Source organism: Pogona vitticeps, chromosome 3 (assembly GCF_051106095.1).
Source record: "Pogona vitticeps strain Pit_001003342236 chromosome 3, PviZW2.1, whole genome shotgun sequence".
Taxonomy (NCBI): domain Eukaryota; kingdom Metazoa; phylum Chordata; class Lepidosauria; order Squamata; family Agamidae; genus Pogona; species Pogona vitticeps.
In genome coordinates, this window is record NC_135785.1 from 159,781,274 (window position 1) to 159,798,071 (window position 16,798).

General features: G+C 38.5%; 1 protein-coding gene and 1 non-coding gene across 2 annotated transcripts in view; both read left to right on the forward strand.

Moving 5' to 3' along the window:
* The window catches only part of TM9SF2 (transmembrane 9 superfamily member 2), a 39,429-nt gene that overhangs the window by 18,046 nt on the left and 4,585 nt on the right, over positions 1-16,798 (forward strand). Inside the window, exons 7-16 of the mRNA XM_020801606.3 lie at positions 482-596; positions 5,881-5,960; positions 6,056-6,164; positions 7,575-7,707; positions 8,780-8,899; positions 9,720-9,777; positions 10,972-11,131; positions 11,574-11,725; positions 12,342-12,453; positions 14,371-14,542. Of these exons, the coding sequence (XP_020657265.1) occupies positions 482-596; positions 5,881-5,960; positions 6,056-6,164; positions 7,575-7,707; positions 8,780-8,899; positions 9,720-9,777; positions 10,972-11,131; positions 11,574-11,725; positions 12,342-12,453; positions 14,371-14,542 (1,211 nt within the window). The remainder of the gene's footprint in view (positions 1-481; positions 597-5,880; positions 5,961-6,055; positions 6,165-7,574; positions 7,708-8,779; positions 8,900-9,719; positions 9,778-10,971; positions 11,132-11,573; positions 11,726-12,341; positions 12,454-14,370; positions 14,543-16,798) is intronic.
* LOC144588530 (U2 spliceosomal RNA) lies at positions 13,509-13,703 on the forward strand. The gene has a single exon (XR_013544138.1). It is a non-coding gene; the product is annotated as a U2 spliceosomal RNA (small nuclear RNA).

Consider the following 16,798-nt stretch of genomic DNA (forward strand, 5'->3'; position numbering starts at 1 on the left):
AGAAACTGCAGCCAAATTATAACACTGTATTTTTGTGGTGAGAGTCAGTGTTGTCATGGATAGAATGTAGGACTGGAGCTCAGGAGATCTGGGTTCAAATCCCATTTGGCCATGGAACCTCACTGGGAGTGGCACTGGTCAAACCATCACTTAAATAGTTCACATACGTACATTGGAAACCTTACTAGAGTTGCCATAAGTTAGAAATGACTTAATGCCACATAACAAGCACGTTATTGTCAGCCGTGTCTTCACCTTGGAAAACATTTTAATAGCAAGAGTAGCTACAAAGAGTCTTTAGTTTCATGAAAGTACTTTCTTGTTTATATTTTATTTTCTTCTGGAAAAGAAAGCTAAGATTGCTGCTTCGCAGGTCAGTTTCTTTAATGTTCTGTATTATTTCTTTGTACCTTTTTGTTAAAGATTTGTAGAGAAGAACAGGTGAATATATTGATTTTGTCATCTCTATCTTTGTTAACAGTTTCAAGCACACAAATATTGACAAACCTGATTGCTCAGGACCACCTATGGATTTAAGTAATGACGCTACTGATGGAAAAGTCAAAATTGCCTACACATACTCAGTTACTTTTGAGGTTAGTGCACAAGGTTTTTCCTTTGATTTCCAGGAAGGCATGTGACTTATACAATATTCGTTTATTTTATTCATTTATAAAATAAACATTTATAAAATAAACATTTATATAATTCGTTTATAAAATAAACAAATATGAATACAGTGGTGCCTCACACAACGATGTTAATTGGTTCCAAAAAAAAAACCCGTTCTGTGAAACATAGTTCTGTGAAACACCATTTCCCATAGGAATGCACTGAAAACCGGTTAATCCATTCCAATTGGAACGGATTGCCGTCCTTAAGCGAAAATCCCCATAGGAAACATCGTTGAGGGAAACGCGGTTCCCCAATTGAAATGCATTGAAGCCGACTCAGTGCATTTGAATGGGTTTGCAAAGTCCCTTTTTGCTCCTGTAAAAGTGCCTTAAACTGTTTGAAAAGTGTTTTAAATGCTTGCAATTGTTAGCCCACCTCCTGAAACCTATGCAAACTTAATTTGGTGTTGTTCTGGGGCGTCCTTAATTTTTGGTGATTTTTTGTTTTCTCCATTGAAAGCCATTGGACGACAGGATGCTGTACTTTTGTGCTAATGCTAGAAGTCTCTGAGCTGAGATTGGATAGTTCAAGCGCTTGGGGTTGGAGAAGAACTTAGATATAGTGGATTGGTAAAAGGCAAGTAAGATAGCATACAGATAGAGGGGTATAAAATTAGGGGTATAAAATTATGTGTGGTGCCAGGAAAGCAGATAGGGAGAAACTCTCTGTCTCTGGCATTACTTGAACCTGATATTATCTGATGAGACTGAACGATGTAAGAATCAGGACATGGGAAAAGAAATACATAGTTGTTCACACACTGCTGTAGAGTTTACTACCACAAGATGTGATGACCATTACAATATACAGTTAGGTCCAGAAATGATTGGACACTGACATTTTCATTATTTTGGCTGCTTACCAAAGTAAATTCAAGTTACAATTAAACAATAAATATGGGCTTAAAGTGCAGTCTCTCGGCTTTAATTTGAGGATATTCACATCCAAACTGGGGGAAGGATTTACAGCTCTTTAATATGTAGGCCTCTCTTTTTTCAAGGGACCAAAAGTAATTGGACAATTGATTCAAAAGCTGTTTCATGGACAGGTGTGGGCTATTCCTTTGTTATTTCATCATTAATTAAACAGGTAAAACATCTGGAGTTGATTCCAGGTGTAGTTCACATTTGGAAGCTGTTGCTTGAACCCACAACATGTGCTCAAAGGAGCTTTCAGAGCAAGTGAAACAAGCTATGTTTAGGCTGCAAACAAAGCAAAAAACAAAAAAAAGGAAAGAAAAGAAAAGAAAAGAAAAAAAGGGAAAGAAAGGAAAAGGGTGGGAAATCCCCCAGAGAGATGGCAGGAACATTAGGAGTGGCCAAATCAACAGTGTAGAACATTCTGAGAAAAAACGCACTGGTGAACTCTGCAAAGCAAAAAGGCATTCTACCAAGTAAAGAACACTCTTCAGAAGGTAGGCATATCATTACCCAAGTCTACCACAAAGAGAAGACTTCATGAGAGCAAATACAGAGTGTTCACCACAAGGTGCAAACCATTCATAAGTTTCAAGAATAGAAAGCCCAGATTAGACTTTGCCAAAAAAAAAAACACCTTAAAAAGCTAGCCCAGCTCTGAAACGTCCTTCTTTGAAAAGATGAAACTAAGATCAACCTATACCAGAATGATGGGAAGAAAGAAGTATGGAGAAGGCTTGGAACAGCCGCCCAGAGACCTTTGGGTAGAGTGGGTGGCATATAAATTAAATAAATGAATGAATGAATGATCTGAAGCATACCACATAATTTGTAAAACACTGTGGAGGCAATGTGATAGCATGGGCATGCATGGCTTCCAATGGCATTAGTGTTTATTGATGATGTGATAGAAGTAGCAGATGAATTCTGAAATGTATAGGGATAAATTGTCTACTCAGATTCAGCCAAATTCAGCGAAGTTGATAGGGCAAGTGTTTCACTTTACAGATGTAAAATGACTCAAAACATACTGCGAAAGCAACCCAGGAGTTTTTAAGGCAAAAAAGTGGAATACTCTGCTATGGCCAAGTCAGTCACCTGATCTCAACCCAATTGAACATGCATTTCACTTTTTGAAGACAAAACATAAGGCAGAAAGACCCATGAAAAACAACTGAAGATAGATGCATTGAAGGCCTGGCAAAGCACCACAAAGGAGGAAACCCAGCATTTGTTGATATCTATGTGTTCCAGCTCCTTCATGGATTGCTGCCTTGTCGTGGCGAAGGGGCTTGAGTAACTCAGAGAAGCTATGCGCTATGCTGTGCAGGGACACCCTAGACGGCATAGTGGAGAGTTATGATTAACGTAATCCACCTGGAGTAGGAATTGGCAAGCCACTCCAGTATCTTTGCCAAGAATACTCCATGAACAGAAACAAAAGGCTAAAAGATATGACGCTGGAAGATGAGCCCCTCAGGTGGGAAGGCGTCCAACATTTTACTGAGGAAGAGTGGAAGACAAGTACAAGTAGCTCCGGAGCTAATGAAGTGGTTGGGCCAAAGCCGAAAGGATACTCAGCTGTGGACATGCCTAGAAGTGAAAGGAAAGTCTGATGCTGCAAAGAAAAATACTGCATAGGAACCTGGAATGTAAGATCTATGAACCTTGGTAAGCTGGATGTGGTCAAACAGGAGATGGCAAGAATAAAGATTGACATCTTGGGCGTCAGTGAACTAAAATGCATGGGAATGTGTGAATTCAATTCAGACAAATATCATATCTACTATTGTGGGCAAGAATCCCGTAGAAGGAATGGAGTAACCCTCATAGTCAACAAAAGAGTGGGAAAGGCTGTACTGGGATATAATCTCAAAAATGATAGAATGATTTAAATACGAATCCAAGGCAGACCTTTTAACATCACAGTAATTTCAGTCTCCAACCACCAATGCTGAGGAGACTGCAATTGACCAATTCTATGAAGACTTACAACACCTTCTAGAACTGACACAAAAGAAAGATGTTATTCTCATTATATGGGATTGGAATGGTAAAGTACGGAGTCAAGAGATAAAAGGAACAACAGGGAAGTTTGTCCTTGGAGATCAAAATGAAGCAGGGCAGAGGCTAATAAAGTTTTGTCAAGAGAACAAGCTGGTTATCACAAACACTCTTTTCCAACAACACAAGAGGCGGCTCTACACATGGAAATCACCAAATGGGCAATACCGAAATCAGATTGATTATATTCTCTGCAGCCAAAGATAGAGAAGCTCTATACAGTCAGCAAAAACAAGAACTGGACCTGATTGTTGCTCTGATCCTCAGCTTCCTATAGCAAAATTCAAGCTTAAACTGAAGAAAGTAGGAAAAACCATTGGGCTAGTCAGGTATAATCTAAACCAAATCCCTTATGAATACACAGTGGAAGTGAAGAACAGATTTAAGGAACTTGATATGGTGGACAGAGTGCCTGAAGAACTATGGATGGAACCCCGTAGCATTGTACAGGAGGCAGCAACAAAAACCATCCCAAAGAAAAGGTAATGCAAGAAAGCAAAGTGGTTGTCCAACGAGACCTTACAAATAGCAGAGAAGAGAAGGGAAACAAAATGCAAGAGAGATAGGGAAAGTTACAGAAAATTGAATGCAGACTTCCAAAGAATAGCAAGGAGAGACAAGAGGGCCTTCTTAAATGAACAATGCAAAGATAGAGGAAAACAATAGGAAAGGAAGAACCAGATATATGTTCAGGAAAATTGGAGACATTGAAGGAACATTTTGTGCAAAGATGGACATGATAAAGGACAAAAATGGTAGGGACCTAACAGAAGCAGAAGATATCAAGAAGAGGTGACAAGAATACACAGAGGAATTATACTAGAAAGATTTGGATATCCCGGACAACCTAGATAGTGTGGTTGCTGACCTTGAACCGGACATCCTGGAGAATGAAGTGAAGTGGGCCTAAGAAAGTATGGCTAACAACAAGGCCAGTGGAAGTGATGGCATTCCAGTGGAACTATTTAAAATCTTAAAAGATGACGCTGCTAAGGTGCTACATTCAATATGCCAGCAAGTACAAGCTGGATTTCGAAGGGGCAGAGGAACTAGAGACCAAATTGCTAACATGCGCTGGATTAAGGAGAAAGCCAAAGAGTTCCAGAAAAACATCTACTTCTGATTCATTGACTATGCAAAAGTCTTTGACTGTATGGACCACAGCAAACTATGGCAAGTCCTTAAAGAAATGTGAGTGCCTGACCACCTTACCTATCTCCTGAGTAACCTATACGTGGGACAGGAAGCAACAGTTAGAACTGGATATACTAGAACAACTGATTGGTCCAAAATTAGGAAAGGAGTACGACAAGGCTGTATATTGTCCCCTGCTTATTTAACTTATGCAGAATACATCATGTAAAAGGTGGAGGAATCCCAAACCAGAATTAAGATTGCCGGAAAAAATATCAACAACCTCCAATATGCAGATGATACCACTCATGGCAGAAAGTGAGGAGGAATTAAAGAACCTCTTAATGAGTGTGAAAGAGGAGAGTGCAAAAAACAGTGTGAAGCTCAGCATCCAAAAAAAAAAAAAAAAAAGATCATGGCCACTAGTCCCATCACCTCCTGGCAAATAGAAGGGGAAGATATAGAGGCAGTGACAGATTTTATTTTCTTGGGCTCCATGATCACTGCAGATGGTGACAGCAGCTCTGAAATTAAAAGACACCTGCTTCTTGGAAGGCGATGACAAATAATATATAATAGTAGACAGAATAAATATGAATGGGAGAAACATGCAATTTATCAGATTAGCCTTTTCATTTGCATTAGGAATGGGCAAACCCTGAACGTCTGCACTTAATTGCATCTTTGTTGTTTCATTTCAGATCCATTGTGGTGGTGTACAGAAGCCAAAATTATAAAAATTGTTGCAGTGTCTAATTCTTTCTGGAGCTAACTGTGTATACAGGCATCTCCAATGTACAATATGGTTCATGTATAAAACCTTCACAATGCAGACCTTCCCATACTGGGAATTAAAGTAAATTCCAATTGCCAAAAATCTTGATTATGGCCTGGTTTCATCGAGCATGATGGATTTCTTGTGGGTTTCAGAATGTCAGATGAGGAAATATTTTTTGTTATGCCAAAGAATGAGTGATGCCATATTTGTTTGTTTATCATTAGTTGTTTTGCCATTTCCACTATAGAAAAGTGGCAAAATTGATTGTCTTGCAATTACAAGTTGTATGATAACAAACAATTTACTTTTTAGGAAAACAAGAATATCAGATGGGCATCCAGGTGGGATTACATTTTAGAATCAATGCCACATACACATATACAATGGTTCAGGTGAGGATACAATTTTAATTTTGTAATTCATTGCATTGAAGTATTTGGGAGGAGATAGTTACTAATTTTATTTCTTTCATCTTGCTTCTTTATAGTATTATGAATTCTTTGGTAATTGTCCTTTTCCTCTCTGGAATGGTAGCCATGATCATGTTAAGAACTCTGCATAAAGACATTGCAAGATATAATCAGATGGACTCTACTGTAAGTATGTTTTTTTGAAAGCAGCATTTTCCAGTTGGTGAAGAATATCTTAATTTTTTGCAGCCCTTAAAAGGTATCATGTACATTCCAATGTTATAATATCTCTTAATTATGTAAGTACCTTTGTCTCAGCCACGTCCTATTCTTGACCAACTTGTTAATGACAAGATCATTAACTGCATTGTGTCCAAATAGCCTTATTTTGCCTCAAGTGCTTTAGTCAGGATAACAAAGTTTTATTTGTAAATAAGTTCTCTAATCTCCAATTCTGTAAAGTCATATAAACCTACGATGGTTCTAACAGCATTTTGTATTATGACATCATATTATAAAACAGAGGTCCCCAACCCCCGGTCTGCGGCCCATTGCCGGTTCATGGCCTGAGCCGGACCAGGCTGCCAAGACAGACCTCCCACCCCCCACGCACACACCCCCACAGCCAGTTTGCGGCTGCGCGTGCACTACAGTATGCCCGTGCGAGCGCCACGTTGCGTTTGCACATGTGCACAAGAGCATGTGCACCCAGACAAGCACCGCATCGCCGTTTGTGCATGCATACAAGCGTGCCTGTGCGAGTGCAGGAGATGCTCCGCCTTCCCCAGCCAGTCCGCGGAATGAAAAACGTTGGGGACCGCTGTTATAAAACATCTGTAAAAGAAAATGGCAACATAGCCTATTCTGTTACTGCAAATCCCTTACCTTGAAATAAGCATATTAACAATGGAGCTTAGTAGGAGGGAGAGTATTTAGTAATTGGCTGCTAATACTTTCGTTTCACATATAGGAAAAGAAAATAAAGAGTGACCAAGCAAAGCATTTATTTTCTCCCCCTCTTTGTTTTCTTCTTATCTTTCCAGCCTGAATAGGACTTCTTGAAAAAATTAAAATTGTACTGCATCATAAGTAGACTTCTGGTCTCTCTTCCATTTCTTAAGTGGTATTTGAAGTCCCAGAGCATAGGGGACAGGGGAGCAGTTGAGGAGAGATGCATGCTAGAGGAAAACATTTGATTAAATTATATGTTCTGCCAAAGCCAGACTGTGCTGAGAGGAGAGACCATGTCATAAGGAAGCTGGAGCATTTTTATGTATTTTACGGGCAACCCTTAACTTAAAATACAAACACTTTCCATAGAGGGATTAAAAGAACAAAGCACATGTCACTTAATTTGCATGTCACTTGTTAGTTCCCTGGATAATGATGTTTGAATCCTTGCATTGTTGTAGGCTTAGCCGAGCCACTAGGAAAATATCCTTTTTTATTTGTTTGTAGATGTCATGTATACAGATTGCTTATGGGCAGGGTGGCATTGTTATACGTACAGAATTCTAGAGATATATCACTGGAATGTTTGTAACAGGAGTAATTCTCAGCTATATGACACGCTAAACTGACTTCCTTCCCTTTCAGGAAGATGCCCAAGAGGAATTTGGCTGGAAACTGGTTCATGGTGACATATTTAGGCCTCCAAGGAAAGGAATGCTGCTTTCTGTATTTCTAGGCTCTGGAACACAGATTTTAATTATGACTTTTGTTACTCTGTGTAAGTTCAACATAAAAAGGCATATGGGTAAAAGAATGTTGTCTTAATTCTTAAGCCTCATAGTTTGGGTGAACAGAAATGTGGAATTTGCTTATGGTTCCCTCCTCCGCCTTCCACCACTTGTGGACATTTCCCCTTCCTCCTAGTTTTATACAGTATACTGTTATGGCTATTAGTGCATTTCCTGCTGCTCTTGTTACAGCGAATCATTGCAAACCAACATGTAGACTTTTTAACCATGGTTTCAAACTGGCTTTGATGTTAACTCCTGTCAGCGACTGTGTCAACATGATCCTGGTGCACTGTGGCTAGAAATCAGCAAGATGACATCTGTACTGATCTTCAGTATATGAAATTGTTGTTATTGTTACATGCTGTCAAGCTGTAAGCAATGTACAACAACTTAAGTAGGTCTTTCGAAGTAAGTGAGGTATTTAGGGAGTAGTTTTCCCGGTTTTACACCCCCAGTGAGTTTCCATGGCTCAGCAAACTCAGGTCTCTTGAGTCCTAATCTTCCACCCTGTCCACTACATCACACTAGGTATCTAGATATATGAAATAACTAGAGTAATAATTGGAAACTTTTAGAAAAAAGGGAAGGAAGAATAATCCATTAACTTTGCTAGCTGTCAGTAGCTAATCTCTCCATTAACTGCTACTGTATCAGCTCAGCTGTGATCCCAGCCCCAGAAATCCTAGATCCTTTTGATTCCTTCTCATGAACATTGTGTCTCTTCTGATCCTCTAAGAACTTCATAATTTTAAGAACTGGTGCTTCAATTTATTTGTTTTGTCCTTGCACTTCATTACTTTCCCCTTCTATATCTTAGAATTTCTGGTGGCAGTATATGTCTTATATTCTTACTGATCTGTAAGTCGGTCTGTGATTCATTTTGGGTGAATAGTAAACAATCCTTTAAATAATCAGCTATTTATAATGCTTTAAATAAAACAAATCCTTGATAAAAAAAGGTATTGCCCACTTATTCCTAGGCATTACGTAGAGTACGTGCAGATGAGGTCATCATGTCAGACATACACCCCCTCAACATTGTGTGTCTGCTTTTTGCAGTCTTTGCTTGCTTGGGATTTCTATCACCTGCAAATCGGGGGGCGTTAATGACCTGTGCTGTTGTCTTATGGGTGCTGCTTGGAACCCCGGCAGGTTATGTTGCTGCTAGGTTCTACAAATGTAAGTATAAAAGTTTATTTAATGTGACAGCACTTAAGTTCATTAGTCTAAATTATCATCACAGCAGTGATGTTTTCCCCTCTAATTCTGTTTTGCCCTCTAGGCAATTTAGAGAAATGTTTTAGATTGAAGGGAGACTGAATGGAGGTTTAGATCATTTTTATACTAGTAAACTTTCAATTTGACTATACTTTTTATTACATAAACTCTACTGTCAGTTGAATCATTCTAAGGAAGGGGGAGGAGGGATAACTGACATCACATTGATATGTAAATCAGAGTATTAGTGTCTTTTGAAATTGCATTGTGTTTTATATGCAGCATTTGCAATTGCTTTGTTTTCTTAGTTTTATATTAACCTCAGATGAAAATAAGTGCCACATTCAGTTAACAATAGAATCTGCTTTACTAAGTATCTCAATCAGTGAGTGCGTTTATGTTGGCATGTATACAGTGCTGCTTACACTGTGCATCCAATATGTAAACTCTATTAGCCAGTTAATTTTAAATGATCTTAATCTGAACATCACTGTCAGTGAATAAATTGACAATTCAGACAATAAGATGGGAATGTTAAGCAATGATGATACCAAAACTCAGTCTCATATTTTAGAAACATAAACTGGCAGTAATTTACTATAATTGATGCAGTCTTTCGATTTTATTCTAATGAAACTGAAGAATAAAATGCCAAAAATTAGCTTCAATAAGAATTCAATGGCCTACATAAGTTGTTCAAAGAAATTGAATAGTACGTTTGTAAGTAATGCCCTTGCCTGAATTTCACTAGTGTTTTCTGTTTGGGTTTGTTTTTATACAGCATTTGGAGGTGAGAAATGGAAGACTAATGTTCTGCTGACAGCCTTCCTTTGCCCTGGGTAAGCTCATTCTTGTGATTAATGTTAAATTTTATCTGTTTATAAGTTTAGCTACAGTATGTAACACCTCCTGACAAATAGAAGGGGAAGATACGGAGGCAGTGACAGATTTTACTTTCTTGGGCTCCATGATCACTGTAGATGGTGACAACAGCCACAAAATTAAAAGATGCCTGCTTCTTGGGAGGAAAGCAATGACAAACCTAGATAGCATCTTAAAAAGCAGGGGCATCACCTTGCCGACAAAGGTCCACATAGTCAAAGCTATGGTTTTTCCAGTAGCGATGTATGGAAGTGAGAGCTGGACCATAAAGAAGACTGACCACAGAATAACTGATGCTTTTGAATTGTGATGCTGGAGGAGACTCTTGGGAGTCCCCTGGACTGCAAGGAGAAGAAACCTATCCGTTCTGAAGGAAATCAACCCTGAGTACTCACTGGAAGGACAGATCCTGAAGCTGAGGCTCCAATACTTTGGCCATCTCATGAGAAGAGAAGAACTCCCTGGAAAGACCCTGATGTTAGGAAAGTGTGAAGGCAAGAGGAGAAGGGGATGACAGAGGACGAGATGGATGGACAGTGTAGTTGAAGTGACCAGCATGAAGTTGACCCAACTCCAGGAGGCAGTAGAAGACAGGATGGCCTGGTGTGCTCTGGTCCATGGGGTCACGAAGAGTCGAACACGACTAAACAACAACAACAAGTAACACCTTAATATTATTTTTGTTCTTGTTTTTCATAAATTTTGATTACTATTGCTACCTGAAAAGTTGATTAAGCAGTACCAGCATGAAAAACATATGGGGTTGGGGTGGGCTGGCAGAATATATTTTGATTTATTTTTCGTTTCATTCCATAGGTCATTCCTCCGGTCACACTATAGTTGGTCTTATCTAGTGTCATGAAGTGTACAGTCCCTATGTTAAATCTTTTGGCTTAATCGCAGCAAGCAGCCATCCCCTGAAGTGTAGTTAAGACAGACATATATTTGGAGCTATTTAGTTGAAATGTCAGCTCCTGCTGGAGTACAGTCCTGTTAGATTAAGGAAGAAGGGCTTAGTTGACCTCTTTGCCTGGTATTTCCTGTATGTCACCATGGCTTAATGCTAAGCTAGACATACAGTAATATGATTTCAGTAACATTGAAACTAACCAAGTGTGAGATATTACTTTAAAATCCTGTCTCTCTTTCAGCATTGTGTTTGCAGACTTTTTTATCATGAATCTGATTCTTTGGGGCGAAGGTTCCTCAGCAGCCATTCCATTTGGCACTTTGGTTGCTGTTCTGGGACTCTGGTTTTGCATATCAGTACCACTGACATTCCTTGGAGCCTACTTTGGTTTTAAAAAGAATGTAAGTAACATGTCTTTTTACTAATATGGGTATATAGTTTGAGAGGGGAAATGTACATTTGACCTTCCTGCAAAATAAATGCTGGATCCCGTTCCTTTAAAAGATTGTGGATGGGGTCATGTTTGCATTGAATAATTGAGTTGTATACTTAAAATGTAATCAAATTATTGCATTCCTCTGTTCCAGACAGAAAGCCTGGAAAACTTGGCCAAATTCAAAACACGCAAAGAAATCTGTTCTGAATGTGACTAATCTTATTCAGTAAATCTACCTGTTGTACTGGAATCTTTGATTCCAGATTTTTCTTGTATTGCTTTCATTGTTCTGGGAATCTATATGATTCTAAACTATTTTGAGTAGGTAGGTAATTCTGTTCATGGTGTTAAATACATTTCACATTTTTAAAATATTCTTCTCTGTTCCATTTAAATCTCTTTAAAAGGCCATAGAACATCCTGTTCGTACCAATCAAATTCCTCGTCAGATTCCTGAACAGTCGTTTTATACGAAACCATTACCTGGCATTGTTATGGGAGGCATTCTACCCTTTGGATGTATCTTCATTCAACTTTTCTTCATTCTTAATAGCATATGGTAAGACTCTTGAATGTTTGGTCTCCTCTAAAGTACTATTACTTCCTTTTCTTAAAAAAAGACAATGCTTTGATTTCATGGAAAGCCTATTTATTCTTCTTGGCTTATCAGCAGTATGGCTGTTGGATTCTGGGAAGTTCTTACATGAAACTACCTGGTATAGACCTTGACTTGAAGCACTTAGCTGATCAAATTTTACCAAAATGCTACTGGATTTGTAGCTTGGGCAGTCACGGTTTAGGTTTGGCTTTAGTTGTTCAGTTAATAATTGAGTTTGAGGACCAAGTTGTTATTTGGCAAATCATAACACCAGAGTAATCTGCTCAGCTCTTAGCACCTCTGGCTACGGATTTCAGTGCTCTGATGATAAAAAGCCCTGTAAGCCTTCAGACTTTTTTTGGGAGGGTAGCATCTCTGTCTCTGTATATTGAAAAATTCATCCACAATTTTCTGCTAAATGAAAAACTCAAGTGGATATGTGTCATAGTCCTTTAGATTATTTAATGTGGATGCAGTTCTGGTTGCTCTTTGTGAAATAGAATGGCTAGATAAAGCACAGAATTTACAGCATTTAAAACTTAGTATTCAATTTGTTATCTTTAAATTTGTTTTCTAGGTCACATCAGATGTATTACATGTTTGGCTTCCTGTTTCTGGTGTTTATTATTCTGGTTATCACATGCTCAGAGGCTACTATTCTACTTTGCTATTTCCATTTGTGTGCAGAGGTAGGTCTACACAAGAATATGTTTTCACAAGATGATCCAACAGGTTATGTTTTCTCTGGAATTAAAACAACCTAAAATAAAGATCCTGATTCTCTGTGTTCAGGCAGCTCCAAGAAAAATGCAGGGTGGTAAAGCATTTTGGAAGGAGTAGCACCAAGGATAGCTCCCAATAAGCATTGCGCTTTGTTGATGGCTGTAGTGTAGTTGAACTACAGTCTCTTATATTGCTTCACCTTTTATCACAGTGTACCAAGGCTTAAAGGAACAACTCCCTGGGCTCAACCCAGGCACTTCTTCGAGAGTTCCTGCTGGCATGCTTCTGATGCTGGCATACTGACTCCTAAGACTGTGGAGCTGCATTCAAGTTTCAGAGTGCTCCAAGATTGTTGTGGGCATTGAAGCTTCAGGTTCAGGGATGTGAGGTCTGGTCATTTTAGTAATGTCAAGCCCGGCTAGCCCTTGGGTAGAATCTGGATTAGGCGTCTCAGCCTCTGAGTCTGTGGAGACCCCTTTTGGACTTGTGGGACATGACATGCTCAGTTTCTTTTACAAAGGCAGGGAGTGGATGGTGTCCTGCATTGTACTGGCAAGCACTTCTGTCACTTAGTTATCCTTTCCTGGGGTCCTGATTTTGCAGACTATGTCCTGTTTTTCCAAAAAGTACATTCCAAAAATTCTGCCCCATCCTTTTCTGTAAGGTTGTTTAATTTCTACTTGGTATTTCAGAAGAGTGTGACATATATTCAAGATGTATTCATCGTCTTGGGTGTATGTTATTAATAAGAATAAGAAAAGAATGGAAAACTTTTTAAAATTATGCTGGTGACTAAGCTGTTACTACTAGCACTTCACTTCTAAAGGCACTTAAATATTGAATTTAATATAGTTTGATTGTTGAATGTAGTGTTTGCTGAAGTTTACAAAGGATCTAAATGATGACATGTTCAGTTTCCAGTCCGAATGTGTTTTTCCTTTGTTCCTTCTGCATTTCTTTCTTCCAGATAAAATTACTTAAGGAAGATGATAATGGTAGTGTAGCTGCATGGTGCCTTTTAATTGCTTCTTGCCCTTTTGGCTAAGATCAAACATTGTATCTATTCTTACTAGTTAATTATCTGATACATTCCCTATTTCAAGCCTAAATATTTAATGTTTTTTTTTAATTGTGGGATTTTGAAGGTTTAAGTTTTAAACTTGTAAACCACCGACAGCAGAGCTTACACTAATAGGGAGGAGTCAGTCAGTCAGTCAATGTAATGTAATGTGAAGAGTAATCTATCATGAACCTCATAAATTTTGCAGTCTTCTATAAAACCGTGTTTGAGCAACTGAGATGTAGTAGACATATGTCTCTCTACCATTGGATCAGGTATTGCGTTTTTAATTATCACCTTGTCTCCTTTGACAATAAAGCCTGCCCATTTCATATGGTGTGACTATAACCAGATGCTATTGTCAATTGAGCTTTTTACTGCATGTGAAATAGTTCTAGAAAACAGGCTCTGGTTCCAAGGGAGTTCATGCAGACTTTATGTTGCCGCTAACCCCCCACCTGAACATTCTGGCTGCATACGCTCTTAGAGCATTGCTTCACCTTTATGGCTACTCTGAAACCATGCAAACTTCGAGAAACCACATTTTTCTACTTTGCAACTATCACAAGCATCTCTATACAGGATCATTTTTTCTAGATGTGCATTTGCAGATATTCTTGTTCATGCAATAATTACCCCTAGGATCATCATTAAAACTGCAAGTATAAGGAATGTTCCAGTTAACTTTGTGAAGCCTGAAATGTGAAATAGCCCATCTACACTGTCCTGATTTCTTTTAAATATTATGCAGATGGATTGATGGCTTGTAGCCAACTATGTCGAGAAACATTTTTAACTTATAATTCTTTCTTCTTTGTTCTAGGACTACCACTGGCAGTGGCGTTCATTTCTTACTAGTGGCTTCACTGCTGTTTATTTTCTAATATATGCAGTGCACTATTTCTTTTCCAAACTTCAAATTACGGGTACAGCAAGCACCATTTTATACTTTGGCTACACCATGATAATGGTTTTGATATTCTTCCTTTTTACAGGTAAATACACACAAACCACACACACGCACAAGATTATTATTATTATTATATATAATAGTACTGAAACTTCAGGTTATAGGGGGACCCTAATTGAAATAAACACTGGGCAGAGTCTTGTTACTTGTATATAGTAGCATAAGTCAAACAACAAAAATTGCAGTTGTGAATTGCCACGAGTTAAGAAGTCAACGTTTGTATTCCTTGTCATGCACCATGTCATGTAGTTTGTGTCAAGTGTTGACTTCTTAACGGTGGCAATTCACAGATGCAATTGCAGTTTCCTCAGTTTGACCTGTCTGATGTAGGTAATAGGATTCTGGCCACTCTGCAGAATCATGTGCATTTATTTTAAATAATTAGAATTTTTAATAAAAATCATCTCTTTTATATCATAAAACCTTCTATTTAAAGTGGTCTCGAAATTATATATACACTGTTACTGTGGATCTGAACTGGTTTTGTCATTTAGATCAGTGGTCTCCTGGAAGCTTCCAAATGTGAATACAGGAAATAGGGCCCAGTTGTGCACATAGAACCCTCTCAACTGTATTTGTTTCATTGACATTTGAATACACATCCTGTGTGCTAATGGCAGCATGTTGGAGACTGTGGATTCCCTTTGGCCATAGAATGCAGATCATTATAGAAGAGAGAAAGTGCCAGGGGTTTGGTGAGGAGCGGAAATGAGCTGAGTACCCTGGAAAAGAATATAGATGGTTGGCACTTCGCACTGGCATATGCTGTTTCAAGTTTCTGTTTCAGTGCAGTATTAGCCTAGTTGCACTGGCTAATACTCAACCTGTGCAGTTCTTTTTGTGCAACAGTTGAATGAAAATACCTTTAATTCCCCTTCTGCAGATCCTATAGTTTAGAAAAAGTCACTTTAAGTACTAGTCATTTGTTTGGGAGGTAGGGAGGACACATTTGTTGATTTTTACACCAAGTGACTTGAGTACTTTTTCAAACATATCTTTCTAATAGGACATTCATTTTATAAATAGTAGTTACCAACTTAAACATATAATAGTATGCTTCTGGGAGATTTACTTCATCGTAGCTGCATGGGAAATGAAGCATACAGATTAAACACCTTCAGTTTAAGCACTCTGCCTACCTGGGGATTATTCATAAGTCTATTGAATCTCTCATGACATTTTGGGATGTGTCACAAAGTATAGATTCATGGTGTACCTATTATAGAGCACCCTCTCTCTGTATGAAGTCCACCAGTTGTTTACGACTATAGCTCATATCATCTGGGACCATTAGCCATATTGACTGAAACTGATGAAAGTTGAAATCCAAAGCGTCTAGAGACCACCATCTTGGAAGATGCTAGAAATGTGTGTGTTTACTTAAACTGTAACACACAGGATTTCTGTTTTATTTTTAAAAAAAGAGATATGTCCACCAATAATACATTTATTTAATATGAAAAATAGCTTCAGAATATTATGATACAACACTATAATCTTAAACTGTAATGGCCTGTATTACCTAGAGAACTGGGTTCTTCAAATGTAAGGTTTCAAGTACAGTGTTATCTCTTGAAGCTATTCTACTAGGGGATGCTGATAAGCATTGAAACTTGCCCAGAAAAAAATTGAGCTCGAAAACTATAAATTGCAGGGTATATTGGCCAATTTGTCTGTATTCAACGGTGAAAAAAATCAACTACCTATGATTTTAATTTAACTTTCATTTTCTGGTCCAAAGTGAACATGGCGGAACCTCCAGAAAAGTTCAATGTGGAAGGGCATAGGACCATAATCTTTCTCTTGTTTCTCCAAGAGAAAGGTACAAAGCAGATCCATGATGAAATGTCACAAACTATGGGTGACAGTGGCCCCTCATGTGCAACAGTTAAACGTTGGGTTGTCAATTTTAAAACTGGCCATTTCGGTGTTGAAAGTGAGAAACCCAGTGGAAGGCCTGTTTCTGTCTCTGTGCCTGCCAATGTGAAAACTATCCATGACATGATCATGGAGGACCACCGAATATCAGCCAAAAGTATTGCTATATATCTGAGAATATCATGTGAGAGAGTTGGTGCCATTATCCACAACAACTTGGAAATGAGAAAGCTGAGAGCAAAGTGGATCCCCAAACTTTTGACAGCCGAGCAAAAGAGGAAACGTGTGGAGTCATCGGTGGCTGTTTTGGAACATTTTGCAAGAAATGAGTCAGATTTCCTGGGCAAACTGGTAACTGGTGATGAGACATGGATCTACTGTCATAATCCTGAGACAAAGGAAC